This window comes from Pezoporus flaviventris, unplaced genomic scaffold, assembly GCF_033815535.1.
Source record: "Pezoporus flaviventris isolate CSIRO_AGI_PZ_B2104156 unplaced genomic scaffold, CSIRO_AGI_Pfla_v1 ptg000080l, whole genome shotgun sequence".
Classification (NCBI taxonomy): Eukaryota; Metazoa; Chordata; class Aves; order Psittaciformes; family Psittacidae; genus Pezoporus; species Pezoporus flaviventris.
Window position 1 is genome coordinate 1,425,243 of NW_026892628.1, and position 18,731 is coordinate 1,443,973.

At 50.7% G+C, this 18,731-nt stretch overlaps 3 protein-coding genes and 2 non-coding genes across 9 annotated transcripts; 2 read left to right on the forward strand and 3 right to left on the reverse strand.

The window, feature by feature from the left end:
* Positions 1-256: 256 nt before the first annotated feature.
* Positions 257-3,727, forward strand: GAMT (guanidinoacetate N-methyltransferase). Its single transcript, XM_061474625.1, has 6 exons — positions 257-599; positions 1,151-1,296; positions 1,377-1,440; positions 2,277-2,344; positions 2,656-2,766; positions 3,123-3,727. The coding sequence occupies exons 1-6, from the start codon at positions 416-418 to the stop codon at positions 3,261-3,263; spliced, it is 714 nt and encodes a 237-aa protein (XP_061330609.1). The 5' UTR covers positions 257-415; the 3' UTR covers positions 3,264-3,727.
* Positions 3,728-4,519: 792 nt separating this feature from the next.
* Positions 4,520-8,438, reverse strand: NDUFS7 (NADH:ubiquinone oxidoreductase core subunit S7). 4 transcript variants are annotated; one of them, XM_061474746.1, is made up of 8 exons: positions 8,366-8,438; positions 7,935-7,971; positions 7,717-7,785; positions 7,205-7,322; positions 6,404-6,583; positions 6,283-6,329; positions 5,187-5,275; positions 4,520-4,713 (listed from the first exon to the last, which is right to left on the reverse strand). In XM_061474746.1, exons 1-8 carry the CDS (start codon positions 8,421-8,423, stop codon positions 4,616-4,618), a joined length of 696 nt encoding a protein of 231 aa, XP_061330730.1. In that variant the 5' UTR covers positions 8,424-8,438; the 3' UTR covers positions 4,520-4,615. The 4 variants fall into 4 exon arrangements, with proteins under 4 accessions (XP_061330730.1, XP_061330732.1, XP_061330731.1 ...); XM_061474748.1 differs by lacking the exon at positions 8,366-8,438 and adding an exon at positions 8,096-8,167; XM_061474747.1 differs by lacking the exon at positions 7,717-7,785.
* TRNAN-GUU (transfer RNA asparagine (anticodon GUU)) lies at positions 8,310-8,383 on the reverse strand. Its single transcript has one exon. It is a non-coding gene; the product is annotated as a tRNA-Asn (tRNA).
* A 59-nt stretch (positions 8,439-8,497) lies between the features above and the next one.
* Positions 8,498-8,570, forward strand: TRNAF-GAA (transfer RNA phenylalanine (anticodon GAA)). Its single transcript has one exon. It is a non-coding gene; the product is annotated as a tRNA-Phe (tRNA).
* Positions 8,571-9,897: 1,327 nt separating this feature from the next.
* PWWP3A (PWWP domain containing 3A, DNA repair factor) lies at positions 9,898-18,419 on the reverse strand. Of its 2 annotated transcripts, none has more exons than XM_061474815.1 (14): positions 18,403-18,419; positions 17,628-17,723; positions 17,309-17,376; positions 16,887-16,957; positions 15,473-16,480; positions 14,764-14,883; positions 14,292-14,362; positions 13,731-13,807; positions 13,176-13,236; positions 12,608-12,683; positions 12,442-12,492; positions 11,578-12,008; positions 10,767-10,855; positions 9,898-10,537 (listed from the first exon to the last, which is right to left on the reverse strand). In XM_061474815.1, the coding sequence occupies exons 2-14, from the start codon at positions 17,682-17,684 to the stop codon at positions 10,459-10,461; spliced, it is 2,259 nt and encodes a 752-aa protein (XP_061330799.1). In that variant the 5' UTR covers positions 17,685-17,723; positions 18,403-18,419; the 3' UTR covers positions 9,898-10,458. The 2 variants fall into 2 exon arrangements, with proteins under 2 accessions (XP_061330799.1, XP_061330797.1); XM_061474813.1 differs by lacking the exon at positions 18,403-18,419 and adding an exon at positions 18,072-18,090.
* Positions 18,420-18,731: the final 312 nt, after the last annotated feature.

Sequence of the window (18,731 nt, forward strand, 5' to 3'; positions counted from 1 at the left end):
GGGTCCTGCCGCCCGCCTCCTCCCCATGCGGTGCAGGCGGGGCTCGGGGTCACCCCGCGCAGGGCACGGAGGAGAGCGGAGCGGGGCCGCATTCAACCCCGCAGGGAAAAGCCTTTCCTCCGTGCCCCCCTGCCTGCACGGGTCCTTCCCGTTCCGGCCATGCACAGTGCGGTGCCACCAGCAGCGGGGTCCGTCCCCGTGCCCGTGCCCCTGCTCGCCCCACCGGCCGCCTGACCCCCAGCTCCCGATAAGGGCTCCGTTTCCCCCCGGAGGGCCCCAGCCCGCTGTGCGCACTCAGCACTTCTCCAGCCTTGGTTATTTAAAGCCGGCCGGGAGCCAGCGGCCCCTTTCCCTCCCCCAGCACCGCTGAGTCCAGCGAGCGGACTTTCGGCCCCGCAGCGGTAACGGCACGGCCATGAGCGCCCGGGCAGCGGCGGGACCGATCTTCACGGAGGGCGAGGACTGCCGGGCAGCCTGGCGGGACGCGGTGGCCGGTTACGACGCGCCCGATGCTCACCTGGAGATCCTGGGGAAGCCGGTGATGGAGCGCTGGGAGACCCCCTACATGCACTCGCTGGCTGCCGTGGCTGCGTCGAGGGGTAACGGGGGGCTCAGGGTCGTGCCATGGAGTGCAGCTCGGGCGTGGGGAATAGGGCAGCTTCCCCGTGAGTGAGCAAAGTGTGGTGTTGCTGCCAGGGTCCCCACTGCGTGCACCCTGCTTGCTGCCAGTGGTCCCTATGCAGTGACAGCAGGAGCAGGGCCACGGTGGCACTTGTGCTCTCGTGTCAGGGTGACACATTCCCCAATGGGGATGGGTCTGGGGGTGCAGGCACAGCACAGCCCTGCTCTGTCCTGCTGCTTTTTGGGCTGCGCTGCTGCTGGTAGGGGGAAGGCTTTGACGAGGGGTTGCTTGTCCCCACTGCAGCCACTCGGGGGGTTCAGTGGGGGCAAAGGCCTGCTGCAGGGTGTAGCTGGGGAGGCAGCGGGTGATGTGGGCATGGGGCTGCTCCTGGCTTCTCACCCCAGGGTGGGCAGCACTGTGTTCACTGGGCCTGTGCAGGCACAGCCCTCTTAGAACCATAGGATCACAGAACCAACTAGGTTGACAAAGACCTTCAAGATCACAAAGTCCAAGCTTCTTGTCCCCCAGGTGGCCGTGTTTTGGAAGTGGGCTTCGGCATGGCCATCGCTGCTACCAAGGTGCAGGAGTTCAACATCGAGGAGCACTGGATCATCGAGTGCAACGCAGGGGTTTTCCGGCGGCTGGAGGAATGGGCCCGGATGCAGCCCCATAAGGTCTGGGGGGGGCTCTGCCAGTGCAGGGTGCCAGTGGGTGCCGGCTGCCGGGGCTCACTGCGCTGCCCTCCCACCTGCAGGTCGTGCCCATGAAGGGGCTGTGGGAGGAAGTGGCACCGACGCTGCCGGATGGGCACTTCAGTGGTGAGATACCCGCAGCCGGGCCTGTGGGACTGGAGGGAGGGCATAGAATCACAGACTGGTTTGGGTTGGAAAGGACCTTAAGATCATCCAGGTCCAACCCCTGCTGTGAGCAGGGACACCTCACACTAAACCATGTCAAACAAGGCTCTGAACACTGCCAGGGATGGAGCATTCACCACTTCTCTGGGCACCCTGTGCCAGTGCCTCAGCACCGTCACAGTAAAGAACTTCCTTACATCCAACCTGAGCTTCCCTTGTTTCAGTCTGAACCCATCACCCCTTGTCCTATCACTGCAGTCCCTGATGAAGAGTCGCTCTCCAGCATCCTTGTAGCCCCCTTGAGACACTGGAAGCTGCCCTGAGGTCTCCACGCAGCTTCTCTTCTCCAGCCTGAACAGCCCCAATGTTCTCAGCCTGTCTCCATACAGGAGCTGCTCCAACCCCTGAGCATCCTCATGGCCTCCTCTGGACTTGCTCCAGTAGCTCCCATGTCCGTATGCTGAGGACACCAGCACTGCACACAGTGCTGCAAGTGGGGTCTCATGAGAGCAGAGCAGAGGGGCAGGATCCCCTCCTTGGACCCCACAGCAGAACCTGGGAGCAGTGAGACAGGGCCCCAAGACAGAAGGGTCCCTGCACGTTGCTGCACCATGAACAGGGGGAGGCAGAGTGAGCACCCGGCCCGGCTCGCTCCCTCCATGGGCTGCACGGGTGCCCCTTGTCCCTGTCGGGGGCAGAGATAGGGGTGCCAGGAAGGGGGAATCTTCTCCACGAGCCCCACCAGTGCCTTGCTGGCCTCTCCTGGCTAATGGATGGTCTCCGGTGTTCCCGGGCAGGGATCCTGTATGACACCTACCCACTGTCGGAGGAGAGCTGGCACACTCATCAGTTCACCTTCATCAAGGTAACGGGGTGGGGGTGCAGCTGCCCTGTGCAAGGGGCCAGAGGTCCCGGCTTGGGTGGGTTTGGGGGAGATTTTAGAGCTCAAGAGTCAAAGCCAGAGCCGGGTTTTGGTCTGCAGCCCCCTCCCTGCCCTCTGGGAAAACCTCAAAGTCCCCAGCACGATGGTGGCATTGGCAGCACTTTTGTAGGGGAGCAGCAGGAGGGTGCGGAGGGCTGGGGCAATGTCTGCCTCTGCAGGGAGAAGAGAGAGCTTGGAGGGGGGTAAGGTGGGAGCCGGGTGCTGAGCCAGCAACCCCTCCATCCCCACTGCAGGACCATGCCTTCCGCTTGCTGCAGCCTGGAGGGGTCCTCACCTACTGCAACCTGACCTCCTGGGGGGAGCTGCTGAAGACCAAGTACACGGACATCGAGAAGATGTTTGAGGTGAGCACTGTTCCTCGGGCTGGGGATGGCCTGGCACATCCAGCCCAACCCAGGGTCCCAAAGCTGCCCTATGGGGCTGTGCACCTCCTGCATCCCTCAGCACATGGCTGACACTGTGGACATGGAGCAGCACAAGAGCCCTCCAGCTGCACAAGAGCCCTCCTTCAGCCAAGGCTTAGCAGGGAACATTGAGGGAAGGTCAGGAGGTTTTTTGCCAGAGCAGCCCAAGATGGGGCTCCCTGCACCGACTGCTTGTACTGTCCTGTGTCTGCACAGGCTGGGGCTCAGTAGCATTTCCACTTGCATCTGGGCAGCTCAAGCCATTGCCTGCTCCTTCCCACCCTCTTTTCTCACAGGAGACCCAGGTAGGGCACCTGTTGGAGGCCGGGTTCAAGAAGGAGAACATCAGCACAACGGTGATGGACCTGGTCTCCCCCAAGGACTGCAGGTACTACTCCTTCCACAAGATGATCACCCCCACCATTGTTAAGCACTGAGGGTGCTGCCAGCCTGGCACCATCCCTTGGGGCTGCCCTGAAGCCACAGGAAGCAAACACTAAGGAAAGGAGACAGATTATGCACACTTCGAGGAGGAAAAGTGCTCTTACCTCCTTTGATGCTGAGAAGATTGAAGCTGATTTATCCAGAGGCAGGAGGTGGCTGGAGGCTTAGGATGGAAGTCCTGGGTCTCTAGGAACCTTCTGGAAAAAGGACCTCTGACCCCCACTGCTGATGTCACCCAGAGGATATCACCCAGCGTGAAGCCCTTGCCCTAGGGGGGCCTCTGGGCTCTGCAGAGCAAAGTCCTACCCAGTATCGAGGCATCCATCCCAAGCGCTGGTAGTTTCCACTCAAGACTCAGACCTCCTTGATGAATACCTCAGTGAAGCTGTAATCCCAGAGCGTGGTGCAGAGCCTCTGGCCAAAGGGCTTCAAGGATGAGATGCTATCCTCTAAAACCTGGATCCTTTTTAGAAGTCCCTGGTGGCCCAATGACCTGAATCAGGCAGAAGCAGGCACCCAGGGTGGCTGGAGGCACCTTGGCTGCTGCAGCAACTCCCTGCTGGTTTCCCCAGGACTTTGGCTGAAGCCCACTGCAGCGAGTTATGATCCTCACAACCTCCTTGCAGTTCAACAGTGCGTGAATGACGTTTCCTCTCTCTACCCAGAAGGGATAAAATCCATTAAAGAACCCAAATGAAATCCACCATTGCTGATTCAGAGCTAATTATTTGTCTTTCAAAAGCGTGTGTGTAATTCTGCTGTGGTTGCTCCTTGTCCCAGGCCACATCCAGCACCAAAACCCGCCAGGGGCTGCTCCATTCCTCCTGTGCCAAGGAGTGCTGCACCATTCGTTTTTAGTAGTCACATTTTTAGGATTAATATTTTAGTTAGCATTACAGAAATAGAATTGCTTTCTGGCTGCTGTGCACACAGATATAAAGGATTTATCAGATTCTTTGTAGGAATTATAAGCAAAATGTGGGTAGTAAGAGATGAGCTCAGGGAGGCCTCAGGGTTGGCCTGGACCTGTGCTGGTCTCAAAAACTTCCCCACAGAGCCAAAGAGCGAGTCCCAGGTTTCAGGCAAAGCCTTTATGTCACGATAGGTAACTTCAAACATCCTCCTTCAGGGCCATTCAGATCCGAAACCACCACAGTGAATGTTACCAAATCCAACTCCTGCTTTTTAATCTGTTTTTTAAATGAGTTAGAACACTTCAGACAGGAAGGATGCATTAATGACAGAAGAGTGTCTTAACCAGGTAGACTTTTATTAGAAGGCGTGTGAGGACACGGGTCGATTGTGCGTATGAAGGCAAGCAAGAGGGGAGGTCATAAATAAGAGGCTATTTCCTGTACCAGATCTGAATCTTCTTCTCCCGTTTGATTTTCTTCTGAAGCTGCAGGATTCCATACAGCAAAGCTTCAGCTGTAGGTGGGCAACCTGAGAGAGACAAAAAGGAAGCCACAGGGCTGCTTGCTGCACTGAAGTGTAGCCAGCAGATGGAGAAGTCACAAAGCCCAGGCTTTGCCTGGAAGCAGCTTCCATCTCCTCCTACCTTTGCCACTGGCTGTGGGGTTTGAAAAAGCAAGAGGCCTGCTGTAGTTTAAAGAAACTGAAGTGTTTTTCTGGAAAGGTCTTTTTAAACCATAGAAATGCTTCACTTCTCAATAAAGTGATATTTGGTCGATTAAACTATAGCACACACTTTACACAATGCTTACTGGTGAGCAGCATCACCAGAACCACCCCACTCGCTTACTGGATCTTACTGAAGCGTCTACAACTTCACCACCCCACTTTGAAACAGAAAGATCTTGAGAAACTCCACTGAGCACTGTCCAAACAGGCAAAATTCACTTCCCTGCCGTGCTGCTCCGAGCTGGGGCCATGGCACGCGGAGCCACCCTTCCTACCTGGCACGTAGATGTCCACCGGCACGATGCGGTCGCAGCCCCTCACCACGGAGTAGGAGTAGTGGTAGTAACCCCCTCCATTGGCACAGCTGCGAGAGATGGGCAGGTTTCAGCTTGGTTACACATGGCTTAGTGGAGACAGGAGGCAAAGGGGAGCAGGAGGGAGAGGATAACATGAGGCCGGTGCCTCATCCGAGTGCCACAGGCAAGGAGTATCCCCCCCAGGTTTTACAGCATGATGCCAAGGTTCACACCATGGCTGTTCAGCCTCCTCACAAGCCCCAGCTGGCAGAGGCTGTTACAGTTCAAGCTGAATTTTAAACTTAAACAAGGGAAGTTCAGGTTGGATGTAAGAAAGAGGTTCTTTACGGTGAGGGTGCTGAGGAGCTGGCACAGGGCACCCAAAGAAGGGGTGAATGCTCCATCCCTGGCAGAGTTCAAGGCCAGGTTTGACAGAGCCTTGGGTGCCATGGTTTAGTGTGAGGCATCCCTGCCCATGGCAGGGGGTTGGAACTGGGTGATCTTGAGGTCCTTTCCAACCCAAACCACTCTGTGATTCTATGAATCAAACCCAACCAAACCAAACCAGTTTCATTACTCCTACGAAGCAGATATTCCTCCATCCTGCGAACCCCTTTTGATTTCACCACATCTGCACAGAGCATTTCTAGAGCTGTTCTCTCCGCTCCAGGCCCTGGTGAAATGACTGCCCTCAGCCCCAGGAGACACACAAGCTGTCAGCTCCACCGTGCCAGGGCTGCACGGAGCTGAGGTTCTGTCTTGTGCTGCAGAAGCTGTTTGAAAGGTTTCATCTAAACACGAGGTCTGATATTCTGGACACGTGCAAGTCCCCAGACTCTGAGAGCTGCAAAACCCCAGGGAAAACTCTGCAGTTCACAGTGATTTGACAGACATCATTCTCCTCACCCTAATGAAAGGGAGCCTTTATGTTTCCTTTGTAACAAGGCTCCTTATACAATTTTAGGGGCAAGGAAAATGAGAAATGGGTTCTTCTCCCTTCATCTCCCTGGCTCAAGCAGGCAAGAGCAGATTTCTACCACCAAGTAGGAAGCACCAAGCATGTCCTGGCACTTACCTCCCCATGGAGACCACGTAGCGAGGTTCTGGCATCTGGTCGTAGACCTGCAGGACAGAGACAGCTCAGCTCAGTCCCCGCTGCCTCCCAGCACATGCGGTGCCCGCCGCAGCCCCGGTACCTTCCGGAGAGCCGGGGCCATCTTGTTGGTGAGGGTGCCAGCCACAATCATGACATCGGCTTGCCGGGGACTGGCTCGGAACACCACCCCGAAGCGGTCCATGTCGTAGCGAGGAGCTGCCATGTGCATCATCTCCACAGCGCAGCACGCCAGGCCAAACGTCATCGGCCACAGGGAGCTCTGCAGCACAAGAGGCAGGGTATGGAGAGAGCCGAGCCCTTGCAACGGGTGACTCAAAAGGCAAGAGGTGATCAGAGACGGGAACAGAACAAGAGAAGGTTCAAGGTGTGCTCAAGTGAAAAGTGTTTGCTGTTATGCAGGAGAGCAAAACCCCCCGCTTCAGGGGAACAGATGCGTAGAGATCTGAGTGTTTGGAGCCTCAGGGATGCTGAACGTGCTCAGAGGTGAAGACGCTCCCCTTAACGTGTCACACTGCTACAGCAGCCACCTCAGCAGCCCTGCACAAGGGCAGCGGTGACTACAGGAAGCAAAATTCAGCTAAGCCACAGCACCCTGGATTCAGCCTTCCCCATGGCACAGAGTAGCCACTTGTTGCAAGGATTATGGGAAACCAGAAGGCACCTTCTGCTCTTGTCTGAAGGTCAGCTCTGCTCAGACAGGCACTGCTCTGCACCACCCTCCCGCTCTGACACAGCACTCAAACACCAACCTCTGGGCCAAGAAACTGGAGAATTCTGAACCTATTTTTATCCTGAGATGGCTCAACCCCATTTCGCACCAGCACCTCCAAGCATTCAATACCACTGCTCCCTAGCGAGCACGACAGTTTCGGACACTCACCCTTCTTGCCCAGTTGACCAGGTCATCGAGCTTGGTGACAATGTATTCACCCCTGCTGCTGGGGACGTAGGACTTCTTCTGCACGATGGCTGAGCTCTTTTGCTGGACTTGGACAGAGCTGAAGACAAAGAGCACAGGAGTGTCAGGCTCCGGTTAGCTGGTGTAACTGCATACACCCATCAGCCCCGAGGAGCGGCGATCCCATGAAGAACCCGTAGCACATCACTTATGGACAATCTCACACCCACTGCAGACTGTGTTCGAGCAGGGCGAGGGATGCTCCCCTCACCGTGGGGAGCACTGTGGTTATTGCTCAGAGCCCCTGTGCTCGCTGTACCCACATTACAGAGGGGGCCTGGTGGGCTCACGTCCAGGCTGACAGCAGCCTGGCTGTTCAAGACGCGAAGCGAGGAGGGGATTGTCAGGCACAGACAGAGCTCCCGCTAACAAGAGGTTTCCTACCCTGTCCCATTGGGGGTCCCTCACCCCAGGGAGGACGGGCCCGGCGGTACCTGTCAGCCTGGTTAGCCACCGGCGTGTGATGGAGCAGCCGGCTGCGAACAGGTGCCACGGCAGCGGGCCTGGAAAGAAGCACAACCCCCGCTGTGTGACCACGGCGGAGCACAACGGCCCCAGGCAGGGAGAAACCAAGCGCTCGGCGAACAGAAACCCCCGAGCACCCAACGCGGCCTCAACCCCCCCCCTCACCCTCCCCGGCCCCGGCCCTCACCGCCAGGCCAGGGCGCCGCGCCGAGGGAGGCGAAGACCTGCAACGAGAGGACGGGAGAGCTCAGCTCCGGCCGGACACCGGCACCGCGGGGAAGGGAACGGCCCGAGCCCGGTGTCCCCCCCCCCCCCTCAGCCCCGTCCCTCCGCGGAGGCCCCGCTCACAGCCCAGCGCCGCCATCTCGCCCGCAGCCCTTCAGGCAACCTCTGGGCGCGGTGCACCCGCTAAGCGGCCCGGCGCGGCCCTCGGTGCGCCGCCTCAGCGCGCCGGCGGGGAACGCGGGTCTGCGCGGGGAGTTCCGCGGGCCTCGGTAAAACGAAGCGGGAGGACCTCAGGCTCGACCGGGGCCGCTGGGCCGCGGAGGGAAAAGGGAGCGACCGTCCCTGGGTGGGCTCGAACCACCAACCTTTCGGTTAACAGCCGAACGCGCTAACCGATTGCGCCACAGAGACCGCGCTGCCGCCGCCGCTGCCGCGCCCGCGGCTGTGGCATCGAGGCCCCGAGGCTCCGGTGTCCCGGGGCCCTGCCGGCGGTGACGGGAGGGGCGGGGGGAGCGGTTCCGCACAGCCGAAATAGCTCAGTTGGGAGAGCGTTAGACTGAAGATCTAAAGGTCCCTGGTTCGATCCCGGGTTTCGGCAACCGCTTCTTTTCCTGCCGGGTATCCGGCTGCAAAACGCCCCTAAAGCCAGCGCCAGAGAAGGCATCAAAACCCGGCCCCGAGTCATTTTTATCTCGGTAGGGAGCAAAGGAAGCTGCTTTTAGTTAAACAGGACGAGTTCAAGAAGCAGCTTGGTCTCAGCAGAGGGGAGAACGTCCAATAAAGCACAGGACCAGACAACAGCACATTTGCTTTCTTGTACTCACCCCAATGCATTTCATGTGAAACTGGCACTTGCAGCACAATACTGCAGCTTTATCCGATACACAAAAATAATCACCACGTAGTGTGAAACAGGTGGAAGCACCTGGCCAGGCAAGCACAGCAGCAGCATCCTGCTTGGCAGAACTGAAGCACACAAGAGGAGCAAGCCTTTAACTTCATCAACCTTTAATTGATTGAACAACACAATCCTGTACAGCTGAGGACTGAGTTTGGGCCTGAGGTGCAAACAGCCCTGTAAGGAACCTGTAACGCCCGGTTTGAAGGTGGTTTTTAAAGATACAAACAGCTGAGAGTGCTCCAAATCACATTCACACTCTTCATCAGCCTTTGGCACAGCACAGTTTGACTTTTGAAAGAACTTGTCCACATTGAATCAAACTGGGATAGTGAAAGGTGTGAAAAGGGTCGAGATGAAGGTAAGGTGGATGGGGAGCTCTGCTGCCATACCAGGGACTGGAGAAAGAACTTAGCAGTACTTTAGGAATTTCAACTGGGAAGTGCACACAGGATCATGTTTTGAAGGAGAGGGAACCTGAGGACAAACTGAGAGCCAAGTCACCTATAGTTTAGGTACTTGTTAATGGTGCTTTGATAACATAAGGATTCCAAATGCATATTAAAACACATTATAAAGTAATTAAAAGTATAATTAAAATATATGTTAAAGATAGTAACTATAGCCAGAATACACATCTGTATCTCAATTTACATTTAAACTTCTGAATTTCAACTTATCTTGGTTTCTCTTGAAGAAGCAGATCATGTTTTCATCCTAAGATAACAAACGAGTCACAGGGGTTTTATCATTAAGTGGCTGTCAATAACACTGCAAGTCAAAGGCAATTTGCAATGTGCCAGACCTCCTGCAAAAAGCTGGACCTACAGGATGGAATTTGTATTTAAATCAGATAAAGACAAATAACTCCTCCTAAAATTATGGCCTCAAAAAAGCACTGAACCAGCATTCAAAACAGCTTCACTTTCACATGGAAAAGTGAATGGGGTTTGTTCTTTTAAGCAAACACTGGATTCCTTTCCCACTGGATTTTACAGCTATCCCATCAATAAAAACAAAGCCTTCGTTATTCTGCTTGCATCACTAGCTACCGATTTTATTTCCCCACACTTCGAGACACGTAAAGCAGGAACAGTCAATCCGGTGGGAATGTTTTTATACAGGAAACCCGCAGACATTCAGTAGTGGTAAAGTCACCCAGCAACACATGGCTATATCCTCCACCAGTCTGTGCTCATCAAAGAGAACAGCCCTCCCGTTGTCAGCTATTTGGCCAAAATAACTCCTATAAAACTCAGCATTCTATCAAGAAGCTCTGCAAAGCACCTGCAGCTCCGTGTTAAGGATGCTGAATGGATGAGGATTGAGGCAGCCACACACCCACAGTGCTCCCAAGGCCTGTTGCATTGTCTTTCACAGTCAGTTCAACACAGCAAGAACAGCTCCAGGGCACAGAATGGGGAGCAAGGACTGAAGACAGGACTGCATCCGAGAGCAGCACAATGACTACCTCTTTCAGAGATACACAAACAGGTTTTGAAGAGTAAGAATTACACTTTTTATACAAATAAGCACTTCATGACATACACTCAGTGCCAGGGGAGCTGGGGAAAGGTTGTGCTGCTGTTCAGACCCCGTCTGCAAGTGCTGGTTTGGTCTTCCACTTCTTTCTTTCTAGGATTTCTTCGTCAAAGATTTCTCTCTCCCTGAAAAGAAACAGAAAGCTCTGTAGTAAAAATAACCTCACCATATGAAACTGTGCAGGGTGTTACTGTAACACAGCAAGAACATTTCCGTGTATAATCATTTTGTTACTTAAGACAAGGAAAGAAAATTGCCATACAGGAGGGAGGATCTTGGACTCTCCTGCCCTTATGCTGCTCTCCACATAAACAGCAAAGTAGTAACAAAAATTCAGAGCATACTAAAAGATACCTCTTGCTCACAGATGGTCCTTTGATGTACTTCTCTTCTGCCTTCTTGTAATCTATATCATCCACAGCAGAAATGGCATAAATGATGGCCTAGAAAAGTAAGTGGTTCCAAATCACTGTTTGTAACTTAGCTTTTATTCCACGAGTATAAATGAACTGTCTCAGTCAATGAGGAACCTTATTCTAAAATCAATCACTTAGGAAAGTTGGATAAAACCTGAAACTTATAAATAACATAAACTTACCCTTTGTCTTTCCCAGGAGAGTATTTTAAAACCAGATTATGATACTCATCACAGTAATTTTGTTTCTACAGAGGTTACTAATGTTGTGCTGGGAAAATTCCTAGGAAGGACACTAAAAGTGTAACTGTAAAAACCAACCCAGCACCTCCCAAGCACAAAGAACCCAAGAAACCCCAGCGATAACTTGCCAAATGAATAAAAACCACCTCAAACCCAAAGACTTTAAGAGTTTCAGAAAGAATCAAATAGACTTGAAAGCAACAATTCTGCCTTTAAAAAACACTGTACTACCTAAAAATTCTCCATTTTGTGCTGACAGCTTAACAAGCCACAAACATAATTTAGGATTATGCAGAGTTGAATAGTCTTTGCCCAAGCTATAAAGAGAAACTAAGCAGCTTCATGCCCCTCGAGCTGCAGGGACCATGCAGGTGTGAACATACCTGCTCAGCTCAATCACCACTCAGCTCGCAAGGAACACTGCAAGTCACTGAACTCAAATCACAAAACACTAAAGTCATTTCCTTCCTTTAAGGTGTAGTTTCTCAGAGTTTCTTGTTTACTTACTTCAGGCAAAAGAACATCTGAAATAAATTTTATTCCATCTCCATTTATGTGATGCAGATGTTTAGCCTCTATTTCGTGATACACTTCCTTCAAGTAGTTCACTACAAGGTCCAGTTGCTCTTCATCCTCCAAATAGGTTTCAACACAGGTCACATACTGTCTCGAATTCAGGAATCCCTTCAGCCACCGGGATTGCTTTCTGCTTTTCAAAATAGCCAAAAGATGCTCTTCAGCCCCCTTAGTCTTCACTATAAACTCCACTATCTTCTTATTTGCTTTATCTCTAGCAGCTCTTGTCCTGTCAGGAAGAAGTTTCCTGGAGGGCTTCTGAAGTGATGTTTCTGATAAAGACTCTTCAGTATTTTCCTCTGCCACATCTGGAAAGGTGATTTGGACTAAACCTTGATAACCTTCCTTTCTAACTGGGTAGCCTGAAAGGAAAGCCACAGTCATTCATACTTAAATACACAAAGCATTTGTGTATGCATACATGCTCACATACACAAATTGAACATAAGGGACTTGCTTGATGAAGTGTTGTGGTTTTTTTCCTCCCTTACAAAGAGGGTAAAAAAACCACCACAAAAAAGAAAATTAAGATTTTGCCTTAAGAAAAATGAGGGAGTTGAAGCTGTGACAGGAGCCCTAAAATTAACTCTCCACAAGGTGAAATAAGTGGTTTCCCCAATTGTCTTAATATTTAACTTCTGTTGCGGTTCTGATAACCCTTAAAGTGCAATAATGGCATGAGAATTTTACTGGCACTCCCTCACTGGGTCTGAAGCCTCACTCAACACATATGTAGACACTAGAGCTAAACTTGCCTCCCAAGAGAATACTACAAAAAATAATGGGTTCACTTACTGATATCATCAGCAAAATATTCCAAGAAGGATCCCGTAAAAGAATGACAACCTAAAAAGCCCAAACCAGAGTTATTTATCAGTTCAGTTAAGCCTGGGAAACAAAGCTGACAGTTTTGGTGTTACCTGTTTTCTGATGTATATCAGAATGAATGACATCTCCTTACCTACTCTAATTCGATAGTCAGAAATCAGTCGAATACACCACTCAATCTCCTGGCGATAATCTTCTTTGGCTCGTTCCTATAAAACAAGAGCTCTTTACAGTCCTAAAAGGAGTAGCCTACTGAAGCTTTTAGTCTAGGACACTAACCAGGTAACAGAAATGGCTAATGATAATGAATCAAAGTTTACTTGCAGTTTCTGCATTCTCCTGAAATTCAACTTCTGCCAGTGCTTTGTCACCCAGCGTGAGTGGCTTTGTGGTACGCGGGAAACCCGCAAGTGAAAAGAGTCCCAAGCAACTGCCTGCCTTCCACAGGTATTCTGCACAGCAGCCCCACTGAGATGGAAAAGGGTGTCAGGGGATCCCCTTCCTGCGTTAGTCTCCATCTTGTGGAGAATTACATTTAATTACATCATTGAATACAGCAAGAGGGGACAGAAGAGTGAACAGCCACAGACCAGCCAGCTGCACCAAACTCCTCTCACAGGGGCAGTTACACACTGTGATACCACTTTGTATTTTCCAAAGCATGCACAGACTTGCAGTTCCATGTTACTGGTAGTACTTACTATGAGGTCCTGCTTTTCTTCACAATCAAAGTGCTTCAGACTCCTAAGAGATACTGAAAAACTGGATGAAACAAAGAAACAGGGAGAAGAGGCAATTGAGTTGCACCTCTGTATTTACTGCAGTTCTATGCCTCCCTGAAAATTAGATCTTGTGAGGAATTCAGAAATGCAGGTTTTATTAGTAAGGGTTTTCATAGTAAGCTACAACTATGGAATCTTTAACAACCGAGAAGTACCTGGTTTTAAGACAAAACTAAAGGCAGGCTGGTGTCCCCAGAAAGTTTGGGAATCACAAGTAAAAACCACTATCTGGGTCCCCAGCCCTTCTTTCATGCCTCACATGAGCATCAGCTGCTCACATGATGCCAGCTTATCTCAACCAGCAGCCTGCAAAGGACATAGTCCACAACTGCGAATCCTCACCTTGCTTGGTCCCTCCCTCCAAAATCAACCTTTGTTTTAACCAACAGTGCAATTGCGCTGTGCCAGGAAACAAGTACAGGGCACTAAAAGAAACTGGAAGTTTGGAATGTGCTCAGAATCCACAACGTTTACCCTTTTTTCTTGTCATTTGTATTCCCTTCTATTAACAGCACACAGGCCTTTCGGTGTTTCCGCTTCACAGTTTTCACCTGTTGAAAGGATGAAGTCTCATTAGCATCCTAAAACCCTTCCAAAGCAGGAGCATTTTCCATCTATGTTATACACTACACCCCATATGTAAAGGAAGTGACACAAACTTGAAAGAAGAAGTTTGGAAGTGGCAAGAATAGCAAGTTACACCAGTGAAGCATTTCTTGTTAGTGCACAAGGACCCATCCTCTTTCTTTCCTTAGCTGGGTACAATCACCCTACCTCATGACACAAGATACAAAGGCTCAGCAGTACTGCTTTGCTCTAATAAACCCAGATGAGAATCAACCACATTTATTTTTTACATGCTTTTGTCATACATAAATTTACTTCTTTTCTCTTTGAACACTTCTACTGGAAGATTTTTAACATTTCCAGCTCTACATGAGTCACAAATGGCAAAAGACACTCGAGAACTTGGCAAGCAGCTCCTCATCATCCCCTCTGCAATATCCCTCCAAGAAGGCAGCGAGCTGTTCTTACCACTGCTGGCCAATACGGGTACCTTCGCAATCTGCACCAGACCAAAATCCCTTCTTCAATTGACTGTGGTTCTATAGTGAAAAATAAGAGTCCTTTAAAACATGACAGAAGACAGTTAGCTTGTCCTCTCTCATCAGCCGTCTTTAGGGAGTTTGGCTGCAGTGCTTAACAGGTTTCAACCCCACCACCCCCAAAAATGCAGCCCAAGTAGTTCTGAATAGAGCAAGTAAGAGACTTCATTCCTAGGCCCTTGCCCAGTTTGCACAACAATTTGTATTTCATTCTGTTTCAAAAAGCCTCTCTGGGGCATCAATTAAACGCATTTTATTCCAAGCTTGAACAAAGCTGGAGTGAATTTCTGGGAAAGTTAGCTTTCATCACCATAGCTCATCAGCAAACTACAAGCACATGTATGCTAAAAAGAGCACACCAATCTTGGGTGAAGTCTCACAGAGGTACTCCGACATCTCACCTTGATGTGATAAAACACTAGGAAGTTCTTCATCCTCCTCCTCTTCATCTACCAGAGGCGAGAGGCGAGAGAGACTCTCTGAGGAAAGTATCTTTGAAGACAGGTCAGACGATTCCAGTCCTGCCAAGAGCAGCAAGCACCAGTGTTCAGAAGCACAGAACAGTGACTAAAAAGGATCAGCTTCAGCCCAGGTGAAACATAACCCTCGAAGTGCCCCTGCAGCCCCCAGAGTCACTGGCACACTAGGGCCAGTCCCAGCACTCCCATTCTCAATCCACTGCCTAGGTAAAGGCCTAATAATCTGAATAAAAGATGAAAAGGGGGAAGGAACAAGAAGAGGCTGGTTTCAGGACTTTACACCAGCCTGTTCTTTTATGTAGCGTCATTTTATCTCCAAATGGCCAGCAGCAAAGAAAAAACTAAGCACAAAATCAGCAAGTCCTCTAGAGACGGGTGAGAACTACTGCTAAATACAGGTGTCCAATGCCAAACCTTAAACAGCCCCACACAGCCCCAGTGCCACAGCAGCATTTGGCCAGTGATAAAGTGACTGTGTTTTCTCCGCTTCTCCAAAACTTACACCAAAAGGAACCAAAACCAGCAATTCAAGAACTGCATTGCTTTTGTGAATGCAACACTCCAAGATGAGTTACAGTGACCAAACCATCAAGCAGGATGAAGTTTTCCCTTCCACGAGGGACATACCCACCTTCATCTTCTTCAAAGTCAGGCAGCTGAAACTGCTTTACTTTATTCATGACCACAGGTGCAGTATTCTTACTTTCCTCTTCTTCACACTGTGAGGATTTGCTATCAGAAAGCACCCCTTCATTAGAAGGCCCAGATGAAGACTCAGGGCAATTCCTGCATTTCCTTTTCCTGTATGAAGATGCAGTTGCACCGATCTTTTGGTCTCCATTAACTTGTTTTAAACTCACTGGCTTTTTCCTTCCATCTAATTGCTTTGCCAGACTTTCACTGCTGGTGCTTTTTTCCAAGTCATCCAAGGCACTTTTACAAGAGGAATCCAGTAATGTCCTTTTAAGTTGACTTCTGGTCTTTGCACTTCTGACAGGTACCACTGTGCCAGATGTGCAGGGGACAGACTGGGCAGACCCCTCCTCAGCAAAAGGCTGTACTTGATCCTCAGGGAAATCATTCCTACACAACACAGGAAATCCTGCACTGCTTGGTTGTTTTCCTCCTTGCTTACTTTTTTCCTCCTTTGGTTTAGGGGAGACTTTATTTCCTGCTCTGGTTTTTGGCAACAATCTGGGCTCGATGGTTTTCTGTCTTGGTGGTGATTCCGATTCTGGTTCTTTGAAGTTCTGACTCTCCGAGTTCAGCGTACGAGACAGGTCCTCAGTCTCACATCTGGAAGGGTTTGTTCCACTTTCATGTGCTTCTGCACTCTCCTCCAAAACAAAAGAACCTTTCCAGTTTGTTTTTTCTAAACTAGTCTTCAGGCTGGGGCTATTTATTTCTTCTCCTTTCCTCTTGGAAGCCTGAGGCTCCAACCTATCTTTAAAGAAGCTACAAAAGGGAGTCAGTGAGAGAGATCCTGAATGGTTCTCCTGCGAAAACCGAGTACTTTGCCTGTTTTCTGGAGGTGGTACTTCTTTGGGTGAGTCACTTGGATTCAAAATATCCAGGGCAATTTTAAGAGACCGGCGATACCGCAGCTCTTCCACAGCCTCACTCAAATTATTCCTTTGATCTGATGAAGAACAACATACAATAACCTTCATTCAAATTTAAGAACCAAGAAGTCTCACTTATAGTGTATCTCTTGTTTAAGATGCAACTTAACACTCAAATCACCTGTGATTCTTAAGGCAAAGTATGCAGAGACACAAGAAGCAAGCCTCCAGTGCCTTACTTTAGGGGAAGTACACCCAAGTATCTTCAATGTTCCTCCCAACATGCTACCCAAGGGAAGAGCAAAAGCAGCTGTGATGTTGTTTCATCTATTTTCAGACTTTACAGATGGAATGGAAAGGAGAAAAAAATGCAAAAAGAAATCCCAAACCCACTCAATAAATACATAAGTGTAATATAGATCTACTGTGTATGATTACATTCAGAGTATATACAAGGCAGCAAATATTGTGACATTTCCTCACCTAAATTAGAGGCAATGTTCACTATATGTTCTTCCTTCAGTGGTTCAGCATCTGCACAGCTCACACTGATCCTGAAAACACAACAAAGCTGGCCAAAAATGTCACAGCACTAAACACTCATAAAAGCACAACACTGCTTTCACCTGGCAATAAACTTGGAATATCTTCCCCCACCAAAAAAAAAACCCACTTGTTAGGGGAAGCAAAGCAAAAAAGACAAATCTGTGAAGCATGTCTGAGCTAACAGTGAGTATGTTATTCACTGATGTTCCATGAGACACTACAGACAGCTCTACAAAGGCAACAGGGCTTGGGGTTAGCCTCTGTAAATCAACAGTCTGTTCACAGGTATCTTTAGATAAAGGAATTACGTTCTTTTAATGTTAGCATACAAACATGTAACAGTTAAACCGATACTTAACTGTTCTTTCAAACCAAGTATTTCAACTTCCAAAGAAATCTCCCTCGCAACTCCAGCTTTGCGCAAAACCTACATTAAAGAGAAAAACCTGCATTTAAAAAGTCCTTGACCAAGTGTCCCGAGTTCAGCTGTAGCAGTCATTTTTCCCCTTCTCAGTAGCTGGTGCAGTGCAGGGGATTGGAACTATATGATCTTCCCATCCCTTCCAACCCAAACCATTCTGTTATTCTATGTTTACTTGGAGCTCTCACTAACTACACTGTTTTAACCATTTCTAAGTTATATCCATCAACCTGTCCTCATTTAGACACCTGCTTTACCTTTGCTGGCCATAAACGCTTCTTCCAGGTGCAAAGAACATACTCTTGGTCTGTCATGACTGTGTTTCATGTAGTAAAGGAAGATTCCAGTGTGCTCTGAAGACAAAGGGAATAAAGGAGTTACCCACCACTCGGTCCATTTCTGACTTCCCTTTTTTTAAGGGATACAGGACCTACACAGAACACATGGTTACAGTTATGCGTGTCTGCCTATTGAGATTATCATTACTTTGGATGCATCCTCCCAGGTTAGGGTCTAACAGTGTGTCTTCTTGCAGCCGCGCACCATAAGATGGCTTTACTGCGTACACAGACAAACAGTGCCACACATCGATCCACAAACACCGCAGCGGGCCTGCTCATTCGGCCACACAACAGCGGCCGCTTGGCCCATTCCCCGGTTACGCCCCGCGGTGCCGGTTTTACGCAGTTAACGATTTTAACCCGGCTGAAAGAGCTACGGAGCCCTTCCGAGGTTCTCCGCCTGGAAAAGCTTTAGGAAAGCCCCACCATGACCAAGATGGGTTTCCTGCGCCTCCAAAGCCGAGGCCTCGGCTCTACCGCCGGGAGGGAGCCGTCACCACAGCACCGAACGCCACGGGCCCGGGGCGCGCAGGAGGCTCCAACGGCCCCACCTCAGTCACCGCCTCCCGCCCCACCTTCCCCCCCGGCTTCCACCGCCGCCCCACCGGGACCCTCCGGCCAGGGGGGGCTCCCGCCGCTCCTCACCCCGCCGTTAAAGCAGACGGGCGGCCCCGTGCGAGAACGCGGTTACCGTGCGCGATCGGGACGCAGCCACCGGCCCCAAACCGCCTCCGTCCATATCAGGCCTCACCCGCCCGGCTCCTGCGCATGCGCAGCCCCGCACCGGGAAGGCGGCAGCCAATCAGCGAATCCCCCTCGCGCCTAGGTCACCGCCTTCCCGCTGCCAAAACACACTGCCTCCAACCAATCAGAGCTTCCGTTTCTCCCTGAGCTCCGCCCACTAGCTCTCCTTCTATTGGACTGTTCGGGACGCGCCCCGCCCCACTGCGCTGCCGTTACTCCCCTTCCCCGTCGAGGCGGTGACGTCAGGCCGCAGGGCGGGGCGTCTAGTGGACGTCA